This window comes from Archocentrus centrarchus, unplaced genomic scaffold (genome assembly GCF_007364275.1).
Source record: "Archocentrus centrarchus isolate MPI-CPG fArcCen1 unplaced genomic scaffold, fArcCen1 scaffold_38_ctg1, whole genome shotgun sequence".
Lineage (NCBI taxonomy): Eukaryota > Metazoa > Chordata > Actinopteri > Cichliformes > Cichlidae > Archocentrus > Archocentrus centrarchus.
This window is the reverse complement of record NW_022060265.1, coordinates 2,665,234-2,688,277: the sequence shown is the minus strand read 5'-3', so window position 1 is coordinate 2,688,277 and position 23,044 is coordinate 2,665,234. Positions and strand designations below refer to the sequence as shown.

Below are 23,044 nucleotides of genomic sequence, written 5' to 3'. Positions count from 1 at the left end.
TTTATTTTTCTCATTTTCTTTTCCTTTTATTCCCTAATATCTGTACTTTCTACTTCTTACATTTTCAATACAGGCTTATTACTTAAGGTTTAATGTTTCTGAGAAAAATCTGCATTTCTGGTCACTGCGCCATCAAACATTAAATGATCTAAGTCTAAATGGAGCAACAATAACAAATAAGAGGCAATTCAACTGGTGTATCCTCCATCACCAGGGCTTATTGCATACAGAGAGATTAAAGAGGCAAAACCATATAATTTATGTATCATATATAGCACTATAATCAGGGCTAACGGGGCCGGACCGAGGGCCGATGTCCTTAAGTTGTTTTCGCGGTACTTCAGCATCTTAGCTAGCGCTACTGAAGAGGTGTGAAAATAAAGGGAATAAAGTGTGGCAGTTAAGTTTAAATTACGTTTCTAAATGCTCAACAAATATCAGCAAACACACACAAAGTGTCTGCAGTTTGTCACACAATGTATCTGCTAGGTAAAAGAAGAGCTGCTGTAGTTCCAGTTAGAGAAAAGAATGAGAGAGAAATTCACTCAGTGATGTAAGAAAGAGGACAGGAGAGGAAGAAGAGAGGTTAGAGTTAAAGGTAAGGACTGGAAAACAAACTGACGTATACTAACTTTGTGTAATTCAAAGACTGTATGAAAATATTGGAGTATAGTGCGTGAAACACGTCATCTTGCTGTACTGTATTTACAGTGAAGGTCTGTGTTGGACTGGCGCACAGAGGCTGTGTTCATGGTCAGAGTTACAGGTTACATCAATGTAGCAAAGGTGAGTTTGAATTAAAGCTGTTGGTGCTGAGATCCATTCACTAAATCCAACATTTATACAGCCTGCTACATTTCAGAGCCTGTACTTTTTTACATTTACTTGAGTAAAGAAGTTGAACCAGTACTTCAACTTTTACCAAATTATTTTTTAACACAAGTACTTGTACTTCAACTTAAGTACAGAATGTCTGTATTTTTGCCACCTTGGCCAGTAGGCCATCCATTTGGATCATTGATTTAAAAAATGATTGATTGAGCAGGGATTACAAGAACTAGTCCAGTTGTCTCTCATACTGTGAGCCTGGAGCTTGATAACAGTTTCTTTGATTTTTTTCTTCTGAAAGCTGGGTCATTCCCTCCATGAGGGATTTCACGACTTTCTGAGGATGGCGTTTTGTGCAGCCAGTGTTTCCACCTGCTGCTGGCTGAACTCCACCGACTCCTGCAGAGCCTGAAACTCTTTGTGGAAGATTTCCAGGATAGAAAAGTGTGCACTGAAATTGGACAGTTTCTTGTTTATGAATTCCAAAATGTCCACCAGGGGTCTTGTCTTGGTGGTCCTTTTTTGCTGGAGGGAGTCAGCACCTTGTCTGGTTTACCCGCATCAAATTGCTCAAAACACTCGTCAGTATAAGTTTGCAGACTGTGTTTGTCACTGTCCTCCAGTGAGTTTCAGCTAGTGGAAATATAGCCGGTACAAATTTTGTTACATTTAAGCTGGTGGGGAAAATTAATAACTTGGATGTGTAGCAATCAGTGGCTCACGGCCTTGTTGATACTGAAGTCTCTTGTTACTACAGCACAGTCTGGCCTCTACCTTCCTTATGTACAGCACTTTGGTCAGCTTGGCTGTTTTAAATGTGCTTTATAAACAAAATTGGATTAGAGAAAATGCATTGTAAAGAACTTAAGTGGAAAATCTCATAAGCTATGTATTTTGTGGCACCGGTACCAGGAAATGATGTTCTAATTCCTCACTACTTGGTTGCAGAGGTCACATTCTGGTGATATATACAGGAGAGACATTCAATCCTCTGAGATCTAAGGTGGTGGTGTCCTCAGCCCTGACTGTATAAAGTGTAGTTTCTGATGTTTGTCAGTTATAATGACTGTTCTCTTTATTCCCTGATTGCCAAAACTTGAGAGAACAAAATTAACATATTCTGATTGCCTAGGGTTAGGGTTAGTGTAGGGTGTGGGTGTGGGTTAGACTCAGACCTCAGAAGGTTAATTGCATTTGATTTGTTATTTGCAATAATAAAAGCATTTGAAACAGGCGTTGGATTGTAGAGATACAAAATGTCTCATGTTGATGGTTCTGTATGAGACATTTCTTCAATCTGCATGAGAGGTTTTTGCCTCTCAATCAAGAAAAACAAAAACTTTTATTCTTGTTGGTCTTTTGTTTCTTTAACCTCAAAGGGTTTGTGTTAAAATGAGTTAAAATTTTCATAACAAACATTAAACTGTTCCAAAAAAGAAACAACACAGACACCCGTACAAAGTATAAAATTATTTATTGTTGACATTTGATGTGATTGTTTTAAATAAGTATTCTTTGTGCTGATACAGTGCCACTTCCTGACAATAACTGAAGAACAGAAATAAGAATATATATTTCTGTAGTTATAGCTTTTATCTCAAGTTTTCCTTCAAATAGTGAATTTCCAAAACAGTGCATACATAATATTGATAAAGACATTACCATTTTAACATTTAGGTGCTCTTCATGCACAAGCAACAGTTGTAACATACATGTAGGCATCCAAAATGCATAAGGTTTGATACCAGCGTGCTTTTAGGACAACATGAGCAAAGTATTGCAAACAAGAACCAGTCTCTTCGTAAACACAGCATACATGGAAAGAGTTGCAATTTATGATGACACACTATCACACTGACAGAGGATACACCAGACACCAAGTCAGGATGCTTACATCTCTCATTATTATTTAGACAAATCAAGTGGGTACATTTTTGATTAACATATCACACTTACTCTGGTTAAAAGGAATACTGCATCAGATTTGTCACAATGCCCGGCATTTCATATTTTACTACAAAGTTTTCATTACAGTTTGTAGATAAGGTTACTTTTAAAGCTTTTTTTATACTTGCAGATAAACTTTTGAGGGTTGATGAATCTGAACATGAGTAATTGTCCATAGATGGTGGCTTAATAGAATCAACAAGCATTATCTTTCTGAAAAACAATGAATCTTTGATGGTGGCACAGATGAAGAAGTTACTGTTATGGAACTGTTATGACTACTGTGATCTCCAGCTAAACAGGATTGCTCGTGGGCTACAACAAATATGTCACTGTTATGTGGGCAAAATGTATCTATATATCCACTGTATTCCTCTTTGTGTTTGCTATGCATATTATTTAAATACTACAACAATTTACTCTTCTTGCTGCATCCTCAGTGGCACAAACAGCAAATTCTGGGAAGAAATGAATGTGCTTGGGGGCTCAGAACTGCACACAAGTGAACACAAAATCTCTCCTTATGGAGGCACTGAATGATATACACAGAGATATCTTATTCAATAGTTCCAGTAACCTAAACATGCTGCTTACTCACAGGACAAGAAGAGACATTTGTTTTGGAGACTCTGTCTGGATGTTGAATTAATGCAGCTTTAATTGTTGGTGAAATATGAATTCAAATAAACCTTAAGACCCCTGCCCCCCCACCCTTTTAACACATGGGTGGCTATTTTAGCTCCTTGCTGCTTGTTGGAGGCAGCCACTCATTTTAATAAACCCTTTGAAGCAACAGTTGACATAATATTTAAGTTGATCAGGTTTTTATGACATAAATGAAGCTTCACCTTCAGTGTGTAAACTGTGAAAACAGACAGCATTTAGGCATTAAAGGCATAAAAGTATTACCATTCACGGTGTCCTGAACCTCAGCTTCTTCACAATAAACCTCAAGTTTAATAATGTGCAATGATGCCAAACTTGCTTCTCTGCAGATTGGTTAGAAACACAGTCCTCCAGGATTGTACTTGCTAATGAAAAAAGAAATTGCAAGCAGATAATTTGACATGAGATCAGTTAATACCAGTTTTTATAAAATCTGATTTTCACTCTAGATCAGGAAATAACTCATTTTAATCAGGGCTTAGGAGCTATTTTTTTTTTTACTAAGTTTGCTAACAAAAACAAAAACAACAGAGAAACAAAAAAGTTGCCTTCCCCAACAGCCTGAAGACAAGCTACAGTTGACTTGTTCCCTCAGCAACAAAAAAGTAGGGAGTCCAACACTTGCAAAGTTATTGAAGACTGCTCCAGTGCTAGCAAGTTGGCTCTAATAATTTTCCTACAGTAAAAGTTAACCTAGCTAACTTTTGTGGCCCTTGCTTTACACATAGTAGCAGTCCATAGCGTATTCTGTACCACTTGCCTTGAACCACAATGTGTCGTGTTTGCTAAAAAGTTTGCTAGCTGTCTAATTTGCATATTTAAGTCAAATCACATTTTAATAATGTACAATCTTGTGATACATACAAAGCACATATCCAGGTTATTAATGGGTGAGAATGGGGGTCTCTTGAATAGCTTAGATTTTCTTTATCATGTCATAATCACTAAACATTTCTTCAAAGTATAAATGAAGAATAAATGTACTGAAGGTTAAAACATACTGTATATTTATTTTAATTAAAGTCAGACACAACCATTGATATCTGAATTAAGATCTCATATGTGTGTCATTTAAGCAAACTGACTAAATAACTGTTGTTTAAGAGCCTCCAAAGAGAGCATATACACACAGAAACATGCAATTTTATATACCCAATCAAAACAAAAAAATTCAAAGGAACCATTTAAACATGTAGCTATGTGAAGAAATTCAATATTAACTTCAGAAATGCATTTAGGGCATCATTTTCCTTTTGTATCAAAATGTTTTGCATTAATTATGGACAAAAAACTACTGATTCCAAACATCAAAGACTTCCCACTCAAGTCCATCTGCACAGTGTTTAGTCTGAATAAAGTTTTTTTTTTTTTTTTTGGTAATGACCGTAAAATGCTGCTAATATTACTGAGCAAGCTATCTTGGTTCACACTTCACAAGAGCAAAACCTCAAAATAAACAAATATACTTCATCACAATGCCAAAGTCCTTTTTGAGACAAAAACATTAAAGCCATCTTTATTATTGCCAATATTATGAGATATGAAACCTTATGATGACTGAAGGCGCCATAGTGACTGTCATGATTTGTTTTATTCCAGGCTCAGTCTGTGACCTCAAAAACAGAGGAGTAATGTTGCAAACACAAAAGGTGCTTTTGCTGTCTGTATGTTATCATCATCAAGCACTACCATTTTTATTGGTATGTGTAAGATTATCAGCCATCTAGTTTAACTCCCCTGACTCTTTATCAGAGTCGGGGGAGGGTGGCCGAGAGATCTCAAAAAAGGACCCAGATGATTTCCTAGATTTAAGAAGTCGCAGGACCTCTGCGAGCTGCGTCTCCAGCACTGCCATGCGATTTTTCAGAGATCTGATGTCTCCTCTTAATTCTTGTTTGAGCTCGAGGAAAGAGGCTTGCACACTCTGCTCTGGTATTGGACAAAAAAAATTTTTTTCATCAGACTGGACAGGACTATTCTCCTGTGGTGTTCTGGCACCACTGACATCATCTAAGCGGAGATCACTCTTTGTGATGCCACTGTCATATGAATCCGTTTTCTTGAGTGACATCTCATCATGAGATTTAGTTCTATCAGGCAACGTTTCCATGGATTCAGCCTTGGACACACTCCTCCAGGATTCAGCTTTAATGACTGACTCCTTGAAACGTTCCCAGCCTTTAGCTTTGGATGGTTCTGCAGATTTGCAACCAGTTAGGTTGCCATTTTGGGTAATGGGAACATGAAGCATGACTCGGCTGGATGACCTGGATGAAGAGGATGCAGAGGAAGTGGTGGGTGTAGCTTGGTTCTCAGTCACTATGACAATACTGGTGGAGGCAAGGATCTCTGGACTTCTGGCTGGCTCCAGGAGAACACCACCTTTCTCAACATCGCCAGTGGCCTGACTACCCCGCTCCGCAGCGAGACGGGCCTCTTTCTGCTGCCGGAAACGCTGGAAGAGACGTCGGACTGGGTGGTCTGGAGGGAGGTTGAGTGGAGCCTCATTCTTCCTTTTCAGCATCTCTTCCTCTTCGCGTTTCACATCGCTGATCTTCCGGAAGATGATCTGCTCAAAAGACAGAAAACCAAAAAGAGAGGCATGGATTTTAAACCACTACGAAACAGAAGATGTCATACTAAACTAGTTTTTAGATAAACTGGTCCTGACAGAGCAGAGGCCTGCACTGTTTTTTAATATACATACTTGTGTGTCCTTCTCTTCACGTAAACTTCGCAGCTCAAGTATGGTTCCAATTCAAAGTACACTTTGTACAATTCAAAATCAAGTCAAGTACCCGCAAAATGCCCAAATGTGTTCTTGGTCTGCTCTTTGTATTGAGGATATATTGGGTGCAGGGTTATTATAGTTAACAAAAATGAAATTGCATGCGTGGTCCGAAAAGTAATGGCCAAGAAAGCGGCCGAGTCCCATATGGAGTTTCTTTGAGTATGATAGCAAAGATAGAAGCGATTGTATTGTTGTGGATGATGAGAACACGTGCACTTCTCAGTCAGGAAAAAACCACCATCAAAGTCCACTTCACAAGGCGGCTACGGAAACCACTCTGAACCTGCGATGTAACCTGATTTTATCAGTCAGAGAATAACAATCAGGAATAATAATCAAAGTATCAACAGGTTTTCCACGAGGTAGTAAAAGGTAGTAAATTAAATGAGCTCAAATTAAGGCATTTAAAAAGTAACTATAACTATAAACTATAAAATCTGTATAAAAATATAACTACTCAGCAGGACCTGAGCTGACATTGATAGACTCGATTGGTTCTGCTGTCTGATCTGCTGTGCGCATGCGCGGTGTTGCAGCTGCCTAATATGTTGACACTAGTGAGTCATTTTGCGCCTCGTCATGGAAAAATGTACGTTTTCACAACTTTGGCTCGATGACCCATGATGATCGAGAGGTATTTTGTAAAGTGTGCAGAAAAAATATAAATTTGACCTGGAACAGTGTGACGGCGGTCAAATCACACCGAGCATCCGCCATTCACGGGGAGCAGATCCCTACTTCGTTTTTTGGTGCTACACAAAGCACTGCAACTGCAGTCACACCTCAGCGGCAAACCAGGGTGGGGCCCTGTTAACCCTTTGCCTAATAAATAGTCAGAAGAATTGGCCAACAAAATAAGCGAGGTGTAGAGACTGAAGTTAAGCATCAACTATCTAGTATTTCTTGAAAATGTCTTGAAAATGAAAAAAAAAAAAAAAAACACAGAAATTAGTATGCAGCATTTTATATGGATTTGCCCAAAATAAATAAGGCAGAAGTAATTACTGAAGTTAAACTTGAAAATACTGTTTATCTTCAAAATGTCAAAAAGTTTTAAAAATTTGAAAAATTGAAAAAAAAAAGTGCCTGAAGCATTTTGTTGGACTTGGAATAAGAGAGGAGTAGAGATTAAAAGGTAAACATCAAACATCTGGAAAATGTTAAAAATCCATCCATCCATCTATCCATTTTCTTCCACTTATCCGGTGCCGGGTCGCAGGGCATTAGCCCAAGGAAAGAAACCCAGACCTCCCTCTCCCTAGCTACCTCCTCCATCTTAACTGGGGGAACGCTGAGACATTCCCAGGTCAGCTGAGAGATATAAGCACTCCAGTTTGTCCTGGGTTCTCCCCAGGGCCTCCTCCTGGACACGGATGGATGGAGCTTTCTCCTTTAAAGCAATTAAAGCCTAGAATAATTCCTAAAGATTTGAAAATGTCTACAGATATCCATATCTTGTCTCATGATCTGAAAAAAAGTGGATTTTGAGTATTGAGTCTTGTGTGCTTTAATTTGTCTTGTGTTATATGGAATTTTGTTTATATTTTTCTTGTTTATCTTTGTTATTAAGTTTCTTTTTATGTGAGTATGTGTATTTGTGATCTGCTGATTGACCTAATCTGTGTTTTATTCTATTCTATTTCATTTTTATTTTTACTAATTTGCCCAAGCACCACAGATGGAAATTAGTTGATAGCTAAATTCCATCTTTTTTCCATTTATGTGATTAATGGTCCCTGAAAGAATCAAAATCAACAAAACCCCACTGAGACCGGGATTTTCCAAGAAGGTTTATTAGCACGTTGAGTGGGAGGAGGGGATGGGCGGGGCTTCCCACACCCTAGTTTCCTGCGCCTCAGTGTGGTGGGGACTGGCTAATGGTTCGGGGCAAGGTCTTTCCTGGGTTGCCGCTATCTTGGTGCTGGTACCTGCTCGCCCACAGTTCATGTCCATGTAAGGTAGGTGTGTGTGTGTGTGTGTGTGTGTGTGGGAGAGACTGGCATATATTTGTGTTTGCGTGTATAACCCTGGGTGCTTTGGTATGTGCGTGTGTACAGTTGGTCCTGGGCCTGAGGCTTAATGAGCCCCTGTGGGACATGGTTATGGAGGGTGGGAATTACCTCGTGGGTGGCTGTAGGTCAGGAGACAGAGCGGGTCACCTATCGATCTGAAGGTCAGCGGTTTGATTCCTGGCTACTCCAGGCTGCATGCAAATATATCCTTTGGCAAATACTTCACCCCAAATTGTTCTCTGGTGCAAGCATTGGAGCGTGAATGTTAGATAATAAAAAAAGCACTTCGCTTAGTTAATCATGGAAGTGCTTGTATGAATGTGTGTGAATGGGTAAATGTAAACATGTCGTATAAGTGCTTTGAGTGCTCAGACTGAGTAGAAAAGCGCTATATTAGAACTAGTCCATTTACCCCTCCCCACTGATTGTTGCAGCCTCCCTGGAATGGGGTGTCTGTGAGTCCCAGCGTTTGCTCTTGGACTCACAGACAGGGGTTGTTGCCTGGGGGTGTTTTGTTCCTCTTCAGCATTAGAGGATGATCTGCCAGGTGTTGGGTGGTTCTTGATGCCCAGGGCCAGGGAGCCAGCCTATTGGGGGTGGGACACTCATGGCCCCTGGCTTTCTGGGGCTTTTGCCCTTTGGTCATGGAAGCTCCATCTAGGCTGTCTCTCCTTCCTCCTCTGGCATTGAAGCAGATCAGGAGACCGACCGAGCTCCCAGTGGCAGTGGCGAGACAGGACAGAAGGCTCGGGCTGAGCGGGACCCTCGGGCAAAACGGGACCTTCTGGGTGAGGCCCCAGGTGTGCAGGCTGAGGCTGCGGTGCAGGGTGCACGGCTGTCTTCCTGGACACCTGGGGCTGCTTTGGGGATTGCTTGATTGGTGCTGAAGATGACGTAGATGGTGACAGGGGCGAGGAAGCTGATGATGCTGGTGACAGGGAAGCTGGTGCAGCTGACTGAGGTGGTGACTGGGGCTCTGACATGAGAGACTGGGGCTCTGACTGGGGAGCTGCCTGGGGGGAAGCTGCTGCAGCTGACACTAGGGGCACTGACTACTGCGGGGAAGCTGCTGTGGGTCTTCCACAGGGAAAAAACTAGCTGACTCAGATGGGGCAGACAAAGAATCGGGGCTGAAGTTTATGCGAAGTTTAGGTCTATAACGATGACAGTGGCGGAGAGGCATGGAGAGAAGGGAAATCCTCAGGGGCAGGTTCAGAAACAGGGTTCATAGTCTTAATGTCCATAGCTTCCCGTGAGCAGGCAGTGGGGGAATGTGAATCAAAACTTTGAATATATGATGCATTTTCCACAGAATGAAAGCTAGCACCACAAGGCTGTGAACTCACAGTGGCAGATGCCTGCGTCACGGCATGGCTTGCCGGTTCCATTTCCCTCCTACGGTGCCGAGAGCTATGTCTCCGTACCCCCGGTGCAGGTAGTGAAAGGGGAGTAATGAGGCAGGAGGTGGAGAGTCTGGTGAAGCCACCAAGCTTAATGCCCAGAGGCTCAGGCGGCAGCTGAGCGGCAGCTGAGCGGCTGTCACACAGTGCGGCTCTCATGTTTCGAGGCTGGCGAGTGAGGCTGTGGCTGCAGAGGAGGAGACCATGACAAGTGCTGACACTGGGGTCCCTCTCCACAGCCGGGACCTCCCAGGGTGAGATGTGTGTCCTGAGGAGGCATCTCGGGAACCGGGGAGAGCCACAAATTCCACCCCCCTTTTCCCACTTCTCTCTCGCATAACAAATAGCTGCTCGCTGCTGCTCACAGATTTGAGTCCGCAAGGTCTGTGTAATGGTTGTGTTGTTCTGTCATGGTTGCTGTGGCACGCAGGCAAGGGCAGACCCCAAATGCAGGACACAACACAGTGAACTAACTTAAATGAGGTTTACTGAAAATAAAACAACTGGTGCAAAATAAACGGGGATGATAGAAGCCAGAACTAAACTTAAGGACCAGATAAGAGGGAGTCACACAACCGGGAAAAGTGACGATGACGCAACAATGAACAGGGCTTAAATATACATCATGTAATTAGGAGAAGAGGAAACAGCAGGGCACAACAGGTGGAACAAATGAATATAATAACACATGGGAAGCAAAAATGGTAAATGGACTAGTTCTTATATAGCGCTTTTCTATTCTATCTGAGCACTCAAAGCGCTTATACAACATGTTTACATTTACCCCATTCATACAAGCACTTCCTTGATTAACTAAGCTAAGTGCTTTTATTATCTAACATTCACACACATTCACAGTCCAACGGTTCCATCGGAGAGAAACTTGGGTTTAGGTATCTTGCCCAAGGATACATTGGCATGCAGCATAAAGTAGCCAGGAATTGAGCCACCGACCTTCCGATCAGTAGGTGACCTGCTCGACCTCCTGAGCTACAGCCACCCCAAAACTACACACAAAGTACAGCGAACACAAGACTGTCAAAACAAAACAGGAAACACCTAACAAGGTACACGCAGACTTAACACAGGGGACTAGCACACAGAGGAAACTAAACAGGGACCAAGGCACGGGACAGACACAGACTAGACACAACACTGGGAATAAAACTCGATACGAAAACATAGGAGGACAGGGACATGACAAAAAGACAAAACAGACACAAAGACACAGACGCAGGGAAGACAGGGACAAAAGGAACCAGGAAATCAAAATGTAACAATAAAGAACAAGACAGGAACTGAGAAGGAAAACAAGCTGGGAACAGGACTCATTGAAAATAAAGCAAAAACACAAAATGTTGGGCCCAGGACCATGACAGAACATGATAAATACAAATTATTATTGTATCAGAAGATTTCCTTCCTTTCCACACATTATTGTTGGGTTTTATTTTTAACTCAATGAATAAAATGACAATGATTAAAAGTAAACTGCTGGAAATTAGTGAATAAGTAGTGGCTGAAGCAAATAGAGCAACAGATCAGAAAGTACTACTTCTCTGTTTCAGTGCATCTTATCTTGAAGACTGGCCACAGAACATACAATTAAAACATCACCAACATCACCAGGTTCTGTCATTAATCTGAACAAGATTTCTCTATGACAAATTAAAACATCAGGAAGATGATGTGCTTTATGACTCCACAGCTGAGGAATCTGAGTCATGAAAACCAGCTTGAACAAGACTGAGTGAAGAAGGTCTACTCGTAGCATCCAGAGATTGTTTATGTATAGATAAGAGGCTGACAGTATAAAAATGTTTTGGTTAGACAGGAAAATGGGCTCAGAGAGAGACAGCACACATGCATGTGTGTATTTTTTCTGATTCTTTAATATATTAAATGTCTTACTTTTTTAATTAAAGTGTTTCAGGTGTCTTCCTTCATAAACAACCTGTTTACCTGTCAGTGTAGATAGTGGTAGTATAAAGTGTTATGTTTAGCTTAGGATTTTTGCACTCTTCTTGGGAGGGGAGTCACAGCCAGGTGCTTTTATGGTCTGTGATTTCTTGAACCAAGAGTGCCCATGTAGATGTGACATCTTCTGATTCTTTAATATATTAAATGTTTTACATTATATTTTAATACATTATATCTATCTATATAGATAGATAGATAGATAGATAGATAGATAGATAGATAGATAGATAGATAGATAGATAGATAGATAGATAGATAGATAGATAGATAGATAGATAGATCTCACAGTTCTGCTTGCAAGATCTGCCAGACATGACATGCTTAAAAAAAACTTTTAATTTTGAACTAAAGTGATTTAAATGTCTTCCTTCATAAATTAAAAAATAAAACAAAAACCACGACTTAACACTATATTGCCAAAAGTATGTCACCCATCCAAATAGTTAAACTCAGGTGTTCCAATCATTTCCATGGCCACAGGTGTATGAAATCAAAAGCCTAGGTACACAGCTTCAACAAACGTTTGTGAAAAAATAGATTGCTCTCAGGAGCTCTGTGAATTCTAGCGTGGTACCGTGATAGTGTGCCACCTATGCAACATGTCCGGTCCTGAATTTTCCTCACCACTAAATATTCCACAGTCAACTGTTAGTGGGATTATAACAAATCCTGCAACCCTGAAGAAGATAAGCAGAAGAAGATGGATGGATGGATGGATGTAAGTGACTTGAAACAACATCAAGTGGTAAGCCACTTGATGGGTCAGTAGATACTGAGGTGCAAAGTCGCCAGAGGTCAACAATCTCTACAGACCTCCAAACTTCACATGGCCTTCATAGTACCTCAAGAATAGTGCATATAGAGTTTAATATGGAATGGGTTTCGATGGCCGGGCTGCTGCATCCAAGCCTTACATCACCAAGCATGATGCAAAGTGCAGTGGTGTAAAGCATGCTGCCACTAGACTCAAGAGCAGTGGAGACATGATCATTGGAGTGATGTTTTTCCACCTGGCAAGCCGATGGCAAGTCTGGTTTTGGTAGTTGCCGGGAGAACGATACATGTCTCTTAATACTTCAGTATACCAAGATATTTTAGACAATTTCATGCTCCCAAGTTTGTGGGAACAGTTTGGGGATGTGGCCTTCCTGTTGTAACATGACTGTATAACTGCACAAAGCAAGCTCCATGAAGACATCGATGAGCGAGGTTGGTTGGGAAGAACTTAACTGGCTTGACCTTAACCTGACAGAACACCTTTTGGGTCAAATTAAAGTGGACACTGTGAGCCAGGCCTTCTTGTCCAACATCAGTGTCTGCTCTCACAAATGTGCTTCAGGAAGAATGGTCAAGAATTCCCACAAACACACTCCTGAGCCTTGTGGAAAGGCTTCCCAGAAGCGTTTAAGCTGTTACAGCTGTAAAGGGCTGACATAGTAAACTACTAATAATGGGATGTCACTCCAGTTCATGTGCCTGTGAAAGCCCATAAGCCAATACTTTTGGCAGTATAGTGTATTCAAACACACTTATAGAGGATGTTCAAAGAATGGTGTGGTTGGTTTGTGTTTAAAGCATCAAAATATTAATTTGTAGGCCTGGTTAAAGGTTTGTGCTCATGCTGGTCTAAATAAACTATATTTATGGGTGAAACTGAATGAGTTTGAAAGGTAGCAGTAACTGAGGCGTGAACACAGCAATCATCACCCACCTCCGCACTTTTAGCTTTACTGACAGTCACACCTGCTCTGTGGAGGAGGTGAGAACAAAGCAGTCTTGAGATGACAACAGACCGAACTCAGCAGCCAACTGCAACATGATCTCAGATCACACGTCTCACACACACTCAGCTCCACACAATAACGCTGCATTTTTCATGCTGTTTTGTCTTTTAAAAGCATTTGGTATTCTGCTGAGTCACAATAATATTCTTAACAGTCTTTCATGCAAGGAATCTTTCATCAGAAACTTTTGTCTATAACTGAACTCTTAATACACAGAGCAGGTTAAAAATAATGACTAGGATACATTCATGCAAAAATGAAAATTTCTGCAGGACACTGTTGTAAAATACTAAGTACACCTTTACTGCTTCCATATGAATTATAAGGGTAAGTAGCAGCCAGGTGCTGCTAATCAAATGCACTTGATTAACTGATATTTAGCAAGTGTGATTATTAATATAAAAGCAGCTTTGGCAGTTTGCTGGTCTAGATCATTTAGGTGTCCGTTAAGAAGTGGACACTCCAGCAAATTCAGACCATGCAATCAGAGAAATTGTAAAACCCCAAGAGCTGCAACTCAGACTTTACAGGCCTAGCATACTAAATGTTCGAGTTCATGGCAGTACAATCATTTAAAAAAGTTTTTTTGTTTTTGAAAGGGTTGCTAAAAGAAATCCTCTGCTCTCTTAAAAAAAAAAAAAAAAAAAAAAAAAAAAAAAAACCCAAAATAAAGTGCAAAGTGGCATTTGTCCAGACTCCTGGAACAATATCCTTTAGACAGATGACACCAAAGTCAAGATGTTTGGCCATAATGCACACCACATTTGGTAAAAACCAAACACAAGATATTAACACAAACCCCTCATACCAACTGTCAAGCACAGTGGTGGAGCAGTGATTTGGTCTGGGATTTCAATAACAGAACCTGGGCACTTTGCAGTCACTGAGCATCTTCTCTATAGTCAAAAGTATTCTAGAGATAAATGTTACGAGATTTATCCAACAGATAAAGCTTGGCCAAAATTTGGCCACATTGGGTCTAGCAACAGGACAATGATCCCAAGACTTCCAGCAACAACAGAATGACAAAAGAATTAAGGTGTTGCTGATGGCCCAGTTAATGTCCAGACCTCATCATCATTCCAATGCAGTGGCAGGACCTTGAGAGAGTTGTGCATAAACGAATGCCTGCAAATCTCAATGAACTGAAGCAACATTGTAGAGAAGAATATGCCAAAGTTCCTACACAAAAATGTGAGTTCTAAAGTCATACAGAAACTGATTACCGTATTTTCCGGAGTATAAGTCGCACTTTTTTTCATAGTTTGGCTGGGGGTGCGACCTATACTCCGGAGCGACGTATATGTGACATTTATAACACATGAACCAAAATACTCCAGCCACTTGACATCTCCGTGAACTGCAGCTTTAAGGCAGTCTTGCGTAACCTGTGGGCGCAGTGGATGATGGATGGAGAGCACAGCTTAACGGCAACTGGGAGAATGCGCCACCCAACTTTCCTGGAAGTCATTGGATGGATCAAGAAAACATGGGCTTCAGTGACAAACCATCCTGTTGGGATTCAGAAAGGCTGGAATAATTGGAACTGCAGCTGACGACGAGTCTGACTAACGCGACACAGAAGAGGAAGCGGCGCTTCGTCTACGGAGTGTACGGAATTGTTTAGAAGTGACACCGAGGATGAAGAATTCAATGGATTGATGGTTTGGTTAACTTGTTAGTATGTTCTTTATGCTATGGTTATCTGAATAACTTAATGTTACGTTAACATACCGAACACGTGTTCGTTGTGCGTCATGTATCTGAATGTGCTACGTTAGCATAACGTAGGTGTAACCGTGTTCGTCCTGTTCTTTAATCCATTATTATTTTAAATTGCTGTTCAAGATGGAATTTCTGCTCTGGGTCTCGGATTCTATCAACACCCCCCCCCCCCCCCCAAAAAAAAGTGCGACTTATAGTCCAGTGCGACCTATATATGTTTTTTTCTTCTTTATTATGCATTTTTTTGGCTGGTGCGACCTATACTCCAGAGCGACGTATAGTCCGAAAAATACCGTACTTCAAGTTATTGCTCCTAGAGGTATTTGTATAAGCTACTGAATCACAGGGAATACTTAGTTTTTCATAGGACTGTATAGAGTCCTGTGAAAACCTTTGTTGACATGACTTCATATGAAAGCAATAGGTACTAAATATATATCATTAAAGCTAACTCACCCTCTTCCTTAGATTGTAAGTAAGAACCAGGTTTCTGGCAAAATGGTTTGCAAAGTTGGCGTAAAACTCCAGGACTTTCTGCAGTGCATCTCTTTTGATTATGTGGAGGTCACAGTAGGTCAGTGCTCGGACATTAGCACAAGACTGAGCCAGCGTCATCTCTTTCCAGAACACATCACCAAACACATCACCTTTACCTGCAAAACAAACACACAGAGTTACCTCCTGGATGAGTCAGACCTTCTATGCAACTATAGCTGATGTTGGTCTGGTTAAAATTTTTAATATTTTTAACAAAGGCTACATTCACACTGCAGCCTGAAGTGACCCAAATCTGATTTTTTTTGCCCATATGCGACCTGTATGATCTGTCTATGACAGTCTGATCAAAACACACATCCGATTTTTTTTCAAATGCGACCCAGGCCACTTGGATATGTGGTCCTAAATCCAATACGTATCCGATCTTTTCAAATGTGACCTGTGTCTGTACGGTCAGGTCGCATTTATGCGACCTGCGCGTCATTGATACTCGTCAAACGTCAGTATTCTGCATCCTGCTACGTGTAAATGGGAAGAAAAACAAACTTACTTCCACAAACACTGAGCACGCTTGCTAGGTGTGACGTTATTGCGTTCTCTACGGAGCATGTGGGACACTTGTAGGTTGTTTGCAGTTCATATACAGATCACATACAACTTGCATATATTTGGAAATGTGAACGACCACGAAAAAAAAAAAAAAAAAATCTGATCTCACAAAAAATCAGAATGGATCACTTCAGGCTGCAGTTTGAACGTGGCCAAACTGTCGTGATATACTGTTTCAAGCTGAATTTTGGAGCTTTGAAGCGGGTTATGCAATATGGAAGACGTTTATTAAGTTACATTTGGAAAAATCCATGTTTAGAACACATGAATTAAAAAAACACTTTATACATGAACAAAAACACAATATTCTGCTGATATGAATGTCTAAATGTGTGAGTCAACAGAAAGTACAGTAACAACAATAACAACTAAAATACAGTCGTGGGAAACATTAGCAAGGAAATTACTAGTTATAGTTTCTTTGCAGCATAATTTAATCAAAAATTACAAGACTGCATGAAAAGGTATACACACACACACACACACACACACACACACACACACACACACACACACACACACACACACACAAAATGTTTTCATTCATGAACTGACTCGTTGGAATTTAACATTACTAATTATTTAACATTACCAGTTATTTGTTTTCTAGCCAAGATGACCGCCTGTATTTCAGTGAACTGACTAGTACTTCTTAAATGACAAGATTTAAATTTGCTTGATTTTCTTTAGCCTTTTGCAGTTCTTTTTCAAAATGAAGTAAAGGGTGTACTAAACAACTACCACTTTGACTTCATTATTTTAATACAGACAAACTTAAAAACACTTAAAAACACTGTAATTCACAGGCTAGTTCTAAGGATCATACCCCTTATGTCATATCATATCACATTATTTATGAAGCACTTTTAAAAACAACAACAGGGCTGACCAAAGTGCTGTACAATAACATCAAACATAAAAGACCAACACAGGCTAGAAGGCAATGAGATATAGAAACAAAGGTGTAAGAGTTAAATAAATAAATAGATAAATTAAGAAACTACAAGAAAGTGTCCTAAAATTACAGTCAGAGTCTCACACTAGCCAGGAAGTAAAAATGTCCTTTTAAAAGAGATTTAAAAACGGCAAGTGAAGGAGCTTGTCTGACATCAGCAGCATTTTGCACCAGCTGTAGGCGACCAGCGGAGGCCTGGCTAATTCCAGTCAAAAGAGCATTGCAGTAATCAAAAACAAAGCATGTATTACAATTTCAGAATTACCATTTGAAAGAAGAGGCTTGACAGTTCCCTCAGGATTTCACCACTGTGTTCACCTGAGTATCAAGCCTTAAAGTTGGGTCCATCTTCACCCCTAAATTAGTGATAATGGATTTCTCATATGGGGCCAGAGAGGAAAGGTCAACATAGGGGGTACTGCTGGTGCCACTGGGTCTAATCAACAAAATTTCTGTCTTTTTTTTTTTTTTTTTTTTTTTCATGTCCATAAGGCAGTCGAGGAGAGGCTGGATAGAGCACAAACCAGTGTGTTTCAGTGGAAAATATACTTGACAGTCATCAGTGAAAAGACGAGAGTGACCCAACTCATATATTCAAAAAGACTCAATTCAAAGCTGTAATACAAGACTGCAGGAGACAGCAGAAGTAAGGGAAGCATGTGCCAAAGGCTGTACATCCTGGAAGTTCATTCCTCACCAGCGCAGGTGTAGTGGGTATGAACGCGGGGGTGGAATAGGCTGATCCGGGCCAACACAGGCCAGGAGTTGACAGGGTGCAGAGAGCACCATGAAGCAAAAAAAAAAAAAAAGGAGCCAGTTCATTTTGGGCTAGGAAAGCTCTGGAAGAGGGGACCAAATAGACCTTTAGCTTCACCAGTCGCCCACCGCGCTTACCCCAATGGCCGTGACGCTTCCTCGAGTGAGGTGGGCCTGGAGGTCAGTAGAGAAAAGCCGGTATTCCTGAAAGAGCGGGGGCAAAAAATCTTGTCTTTCCTGCTGGTACTGTCCGAGTTTTACAGAAAACCAACAAAGCTTCAGTAGTGTTTGACGATCATACACTAGTAGCGACTTGACATTTTGTATGACACACAGGAACAACAAAAACACAAGCAAAGTGAAGTGTGTGCCGTACACACTGGTGCCATCTTGTTAGGTCAGAGATAGAAAGAGAGATTGAGAGAGACAGAATTTTTCAATTTTCTAGGACTCTATGATTCACGTTTCGAGTCACATTTTGATTCTTCCACTAAGCAATACCTCTGACCCCTCTGATGAAGACAAAATAAATGTCAATACATCAATAGGTCAAAATGATGAAGCAACATAGCACTGCAGTGAAAAAACATCAAGGTGTGGTTTTGAGGCTGACAGCCATTACTCTGAGAAAATATCTGTATGAAAAGAGGAAGCTCAGCTGGGGTGAACAGATCAGCTTAAATTTAGGGTCTAATGTGATGTGAAACTACAGAGGCAATGCTGTACATCTCAGTGTATTTCAGTGTGAAATCTAAATATTTATCAGGAGAAGAACTGAAGATGATACAGTCTGCTGATAGCACAGCTTTTTCTGAGACCATCTGAAAGTAAAACCAGATATCTAAAGACAGGAATAGGTCACTGAGGTGCAGTCACCTCCACTTATTTCCTCTCAACAACTTAGTCACAAGAAAGATGAAAAGACACATTCGGGGAACCAAACCAAGATAGCAGCTGGGCCATAAGCAGCTAGGCTCCCCAACTGCCAAAGTAACTTAACTGCTGGAAGAAAGAGATGAGGTTTGAAAATCAGACATGTTATATTCTCAAATCTCTAAAATCCTAATAGTAATTACAAGCTATATAATAAATATTTACATAATTCTCCTATCGATATCTGTGTAAGTTGTCAATATGACAAATGCAATAGCATTGTACCTATAATTGCAAAATTTCAGACTACAAAAAATGATAAATGAATGGCTTTATTCCTTTTTAACTGGATTGGCCACATTTTTCTTATTTTACCAAATCAAGTGACATCCAAAAAAGGCCAGTGGCCAAGAAAAACTAGAAGGGTACTCAGTAGAGCACATACCTCACCCACCCCAAATTTTCTAGGTGCCAATATAGATACAGCCCAGTGTTGTCACACTGCATCAGGTTCAGCTATATTTTGTTTTGATGTTAGTTGGAAGTCACTGGCTTTATTTCTTACTCTCCAGGAATGAATTTATTTTTACCCCATAATTTTGATCATGAAAAAACTTATATTGCATCCTAATTCTTTTTAGAGGATTGTGACTTTTCCTCATAAGATTAGACATAAATGGTAAATGGACTAGCTCTTATATAGCGCTTTTCTACTCAGTATGAGCACTCAAAGCGCTATTACAACATGTTTACATTTACCCATGCACTCCCATTCATACAAGCACTTCCATGTTTGCTAAGCTAAGTGCTTTTTAATTAACTATCATTCACACACATTCATACTCCGACGGGACGGTCGGAGATTAACTTGGGGTTAAGTATCTTGCCCAAGGATACATTGGCATGTAGCCTGGAGTAGCCAGGAATCGAACCGCTGACCTTCTGATCAGTAGGTGACCTGCTCTACCTACTGAGCTACAGCCACCCCATATATGTGGTATATGTGGTATATCTTGCATTGGTAAAGAATCTTTTTACAAAATCCTGGATCCAGATAGTGATCTGGAGAACAACCAAGATTTAATGAATTGTTTCTTGCACAACCTGCAACAAGTCCAGAAATTTTCATCAAAATTAGTTCATAATTTTCTGAGTTATCCTCCTAATAGACAATCAGACAAACATGACCGAAAACATAACATCTTTCCATCTATCAGTAGGTGAGGTAATGATTTCTTGGTTTGGCCAGCAGGGTGTGCCATCAGAATATATTTTTTCAGTGCCATAAGACCCATTCAAGATCTCTGCAATTATGCAAATTCACTATGAGTTATGCTGCTTAGAAGTGGTAAATAAAAAAAAAAAAAAAAAAAAAAAAAACGGAAGGCAATAGTGCTGCCTATAATGACAAGGAAGTATAAGCAGAAGAAAATGGATGGATGGCTGGATGGATGGATGGAAGTTAAATAGATTACATCTCCTCCAATCCAAATGTAAGTATCTGTCATTTCGGCAGGCCCTGAATTATAACCTATATGTACATTTACAAATGTACAAATGAGCACACCTACCTGTGGCTTTGCGTGGCATGTGGTCATGCCCATGGATAATGTTGCTGTAGCTCAACTTTGATGGTTCAATCCCAGGCTATTCCAGTTGGCATGCGAAAGTATCCCAGGGCAAAATACTGAAGTGCTTGTAATAAGGAATGTTGCATAAAGCACTTTGAGCAATCAAGCACTCAAGTAAAGCATTATATATGAAAAAAATAAAGAATACTTTATTCATTGTTTTAACTTTTCTGGTTTCATCTAATGCCATTTAGTCTGCATAGACTTTTCAGAAATCTGAGGAAATCCATATTTATGTATTTTTTTAGGATTTGCTGGAGAACACCAAACACCTTATTCACATGCACTTTGGTCTACGACTGCTAGAGGTTGCTTTATTTCATTCTAAAATGTAGATATTGGTCGTAAAACATGCCTGCAAAAACAATATTTGTGAATTTTAGCAGATTATATGACATTAGCTACATAGTAGGTGTATTGTTTATGCTAACGTAGCACGTTAATGCTTTCAGGAGATAAAGTATAATACTTTCAGCTGTTCTCTTATCTCTCTTTCAGCTGCACATAGATAAAAACTTAGCACAGAAAACATAAACAAAAACATATCTTTACAATGTTGCTTCAGTTCATTGAGGTTTGCAGGCATTCATGCCCATAAAAACTTGCCAAATCTTCTCTGCCAATGCCAAACAGCTTATTCTACTATTGACTCTTGCTACCTTGCCTTATAGGTGGACGGAGGTTATGTTTTTGGTCATATTTGCCTGTCAGCAAGATAACTCCAGAACTAGGATAATGAACAGATTTCAATGAAAATTTGTGGAGTTGTTGGGTGTGGTACAACAATTGATTACATTTTGGTATTGATCCAGATCACAATCCACAGATCCAGGAATTTGTGAAAGGATTCTTTAACAGGCGAGGTATGCGCCCCACTCTTCTACTTTGGTGTTGTTTATTGGATTGGATTTTTGAGTCTGAAGAATCCAGATATATTGACAATTTAAAAATGTATTCATTTAACAAACAAAAGCCTCAGTAGCATGTGAAAAAAACCATATACATCTACAACAGCCTGGCACCTTCTCCTCAAGATGGTCACCAGCTTGGTCACATATTGCTGTGGGATGACATCCATTCTTGAATCAGCATTTGTTGCAAGTCAGCCAATATGATTGTGTTGGTTAATGTGGTATGAACATGCCCAAGCTGATCCCACAAATGTTCAATGGGGTTGAGGTCTGGACTGCGGGTAGGCCATGCTCTCCACTCCCAAATTCTAAAGGTAGTCCCCTATAAACCCTGTTTGGGAGCAAGCATTGTCATTTTGGAGAATAGAGTTCAGTCCCAGACTGTGGAGATACGAGACACCGCTCACATGATGATGAGCCTGATTGTCAGCACTTGGGGTACCAGAATCTCAAAACAAGTGACAATAGCAGAATAAGCTGTTTGGCATTGGCAGACAAGATTTGGCCAGTTTTTCATGGGCACAACGCACATACTCAACTCTGCTGCTCAACCCACAAATGCATGTTCCTTAAAAATGTGTCTCCTTTTAAGGGGAAATAAACAGTGTCCTGAATCTTTTAACTCATTTTCTCCTATCACACTGAATGACTTAGTTACGGTAATTGGCAAGATGAAACCCTCATCATGCTCCTTTGAGATTTTACCTCCTTCTGTCCTGCTTGGGACTTTCACCACTATTGGTCCTTCATTGTTATCAATCATAAACAGTTCACTGAGTCAAGGTCATGTTCCACATTATTTTAAACATGCTGAAGTAACTCCCCTATTAAAGAAGCCTAACCTTGATACTAGCTGTATTGGCAACTATCAACCTATTTCTAAACTGCCATTCGTTAGTAAATTACTAGAGAAAATTGTAGATAGTCAATTTAGATCTTTTCTATCCAATTTACAGATTCTCGATCCTTTTCAGTTTGGCTTTCGAAAGCAGTACTCCACTGAGTCTGCTCTGTTGAAAGTCTATAATGATGTTTTAATGGCTTCTGATGCAGGGAATTATTCTGTCATCATTTTACTTGATCTCAGTGCAGCCTTTGATACCATTGATCATAACATTTTGCTAAACAGGCTTAAGGTTTTGGCTGGTATCTCTGGCTCAGCACTAGACTGGTTTTCTTCTTATTTATCTGATAGGACATTCTCTGTTAGGACCAGCAAATTCACTTCCACCATTGCCTCCCTAAATTGTGGGGTCCCACAGGGTTCAGTCCTGGGTCCATTATTATTTTCTTTTTATATGCTCCCTTTAGCTGGCATCATTCAGTCTTTTAAGGTGATTTCTTACCATTTATATGCTGATGATATTCAGCTGTATATGTCTTTTAAGCCCCAGCAGCTGGATAGGTTGTCCACCCTAGTCCAGTGTTTAACCCGGATCAGTGAGTGGCTCTCCAGTAATTACCTTGTTTTAAATGCCAATAAGACTGAGACTATGATTATAGCTCCTCCTGAACTATATATAAAAGTCAGTCAGACTCTTGCCTCTTTTTGTCCTACCGCTAAGTCCAGCATCCATAATCTTGGAGTAATATTTGATTCCTCTTTGAGCTTTGACTCACATGTAAAAGCTCTGTCTCGTTCCTGCTTCTTTCATTTAAGAAACATCTCTAAATTACG

At 40.2% G+C, this 23,044-nt stretch overlaps 1 protein-coding gene across 2 annotated transcripts in view; it reads right to left on the bottom strand.

The window, feature by feature from the left end:
* Positions 1 to 4,998: 4,998 nt before the first annotated feature.
* Positions 4,999 to 23,044, bottom strand: part of LOC115776833 (potassium voltage-gated channel subfamily H member 1-like) — a 138,476-nt gene continuing 120,430 nt past the window's right edge. Inside the window, exons 10-12 of one of the 2 annotated variants that reach the window (XM_030724616.1) lie at positions 15,590 to 15,786; positions 5,653 to 6,010; positions 4,999 to 5,595 (exon numbers count right to left, since the gene is read on the bottom strand). In XM_030724616.1, coding sequence (XP_030580476.1) covers positions 5,165 to 5,595; positions 5,653 to 6,010; positions 15,590 to 15,786 — 986 coding nt within the window. In that variant the 3' untranslated portion in view covers positions 4,999 to 5,164. Of the gene's footprint in view, positions 6,011 to 15,589; positions 15,787 to 23,044 lie in introns of both variants that reach the window. The other variant, XM_030724615.1, reaches the window with a different exon arrangement.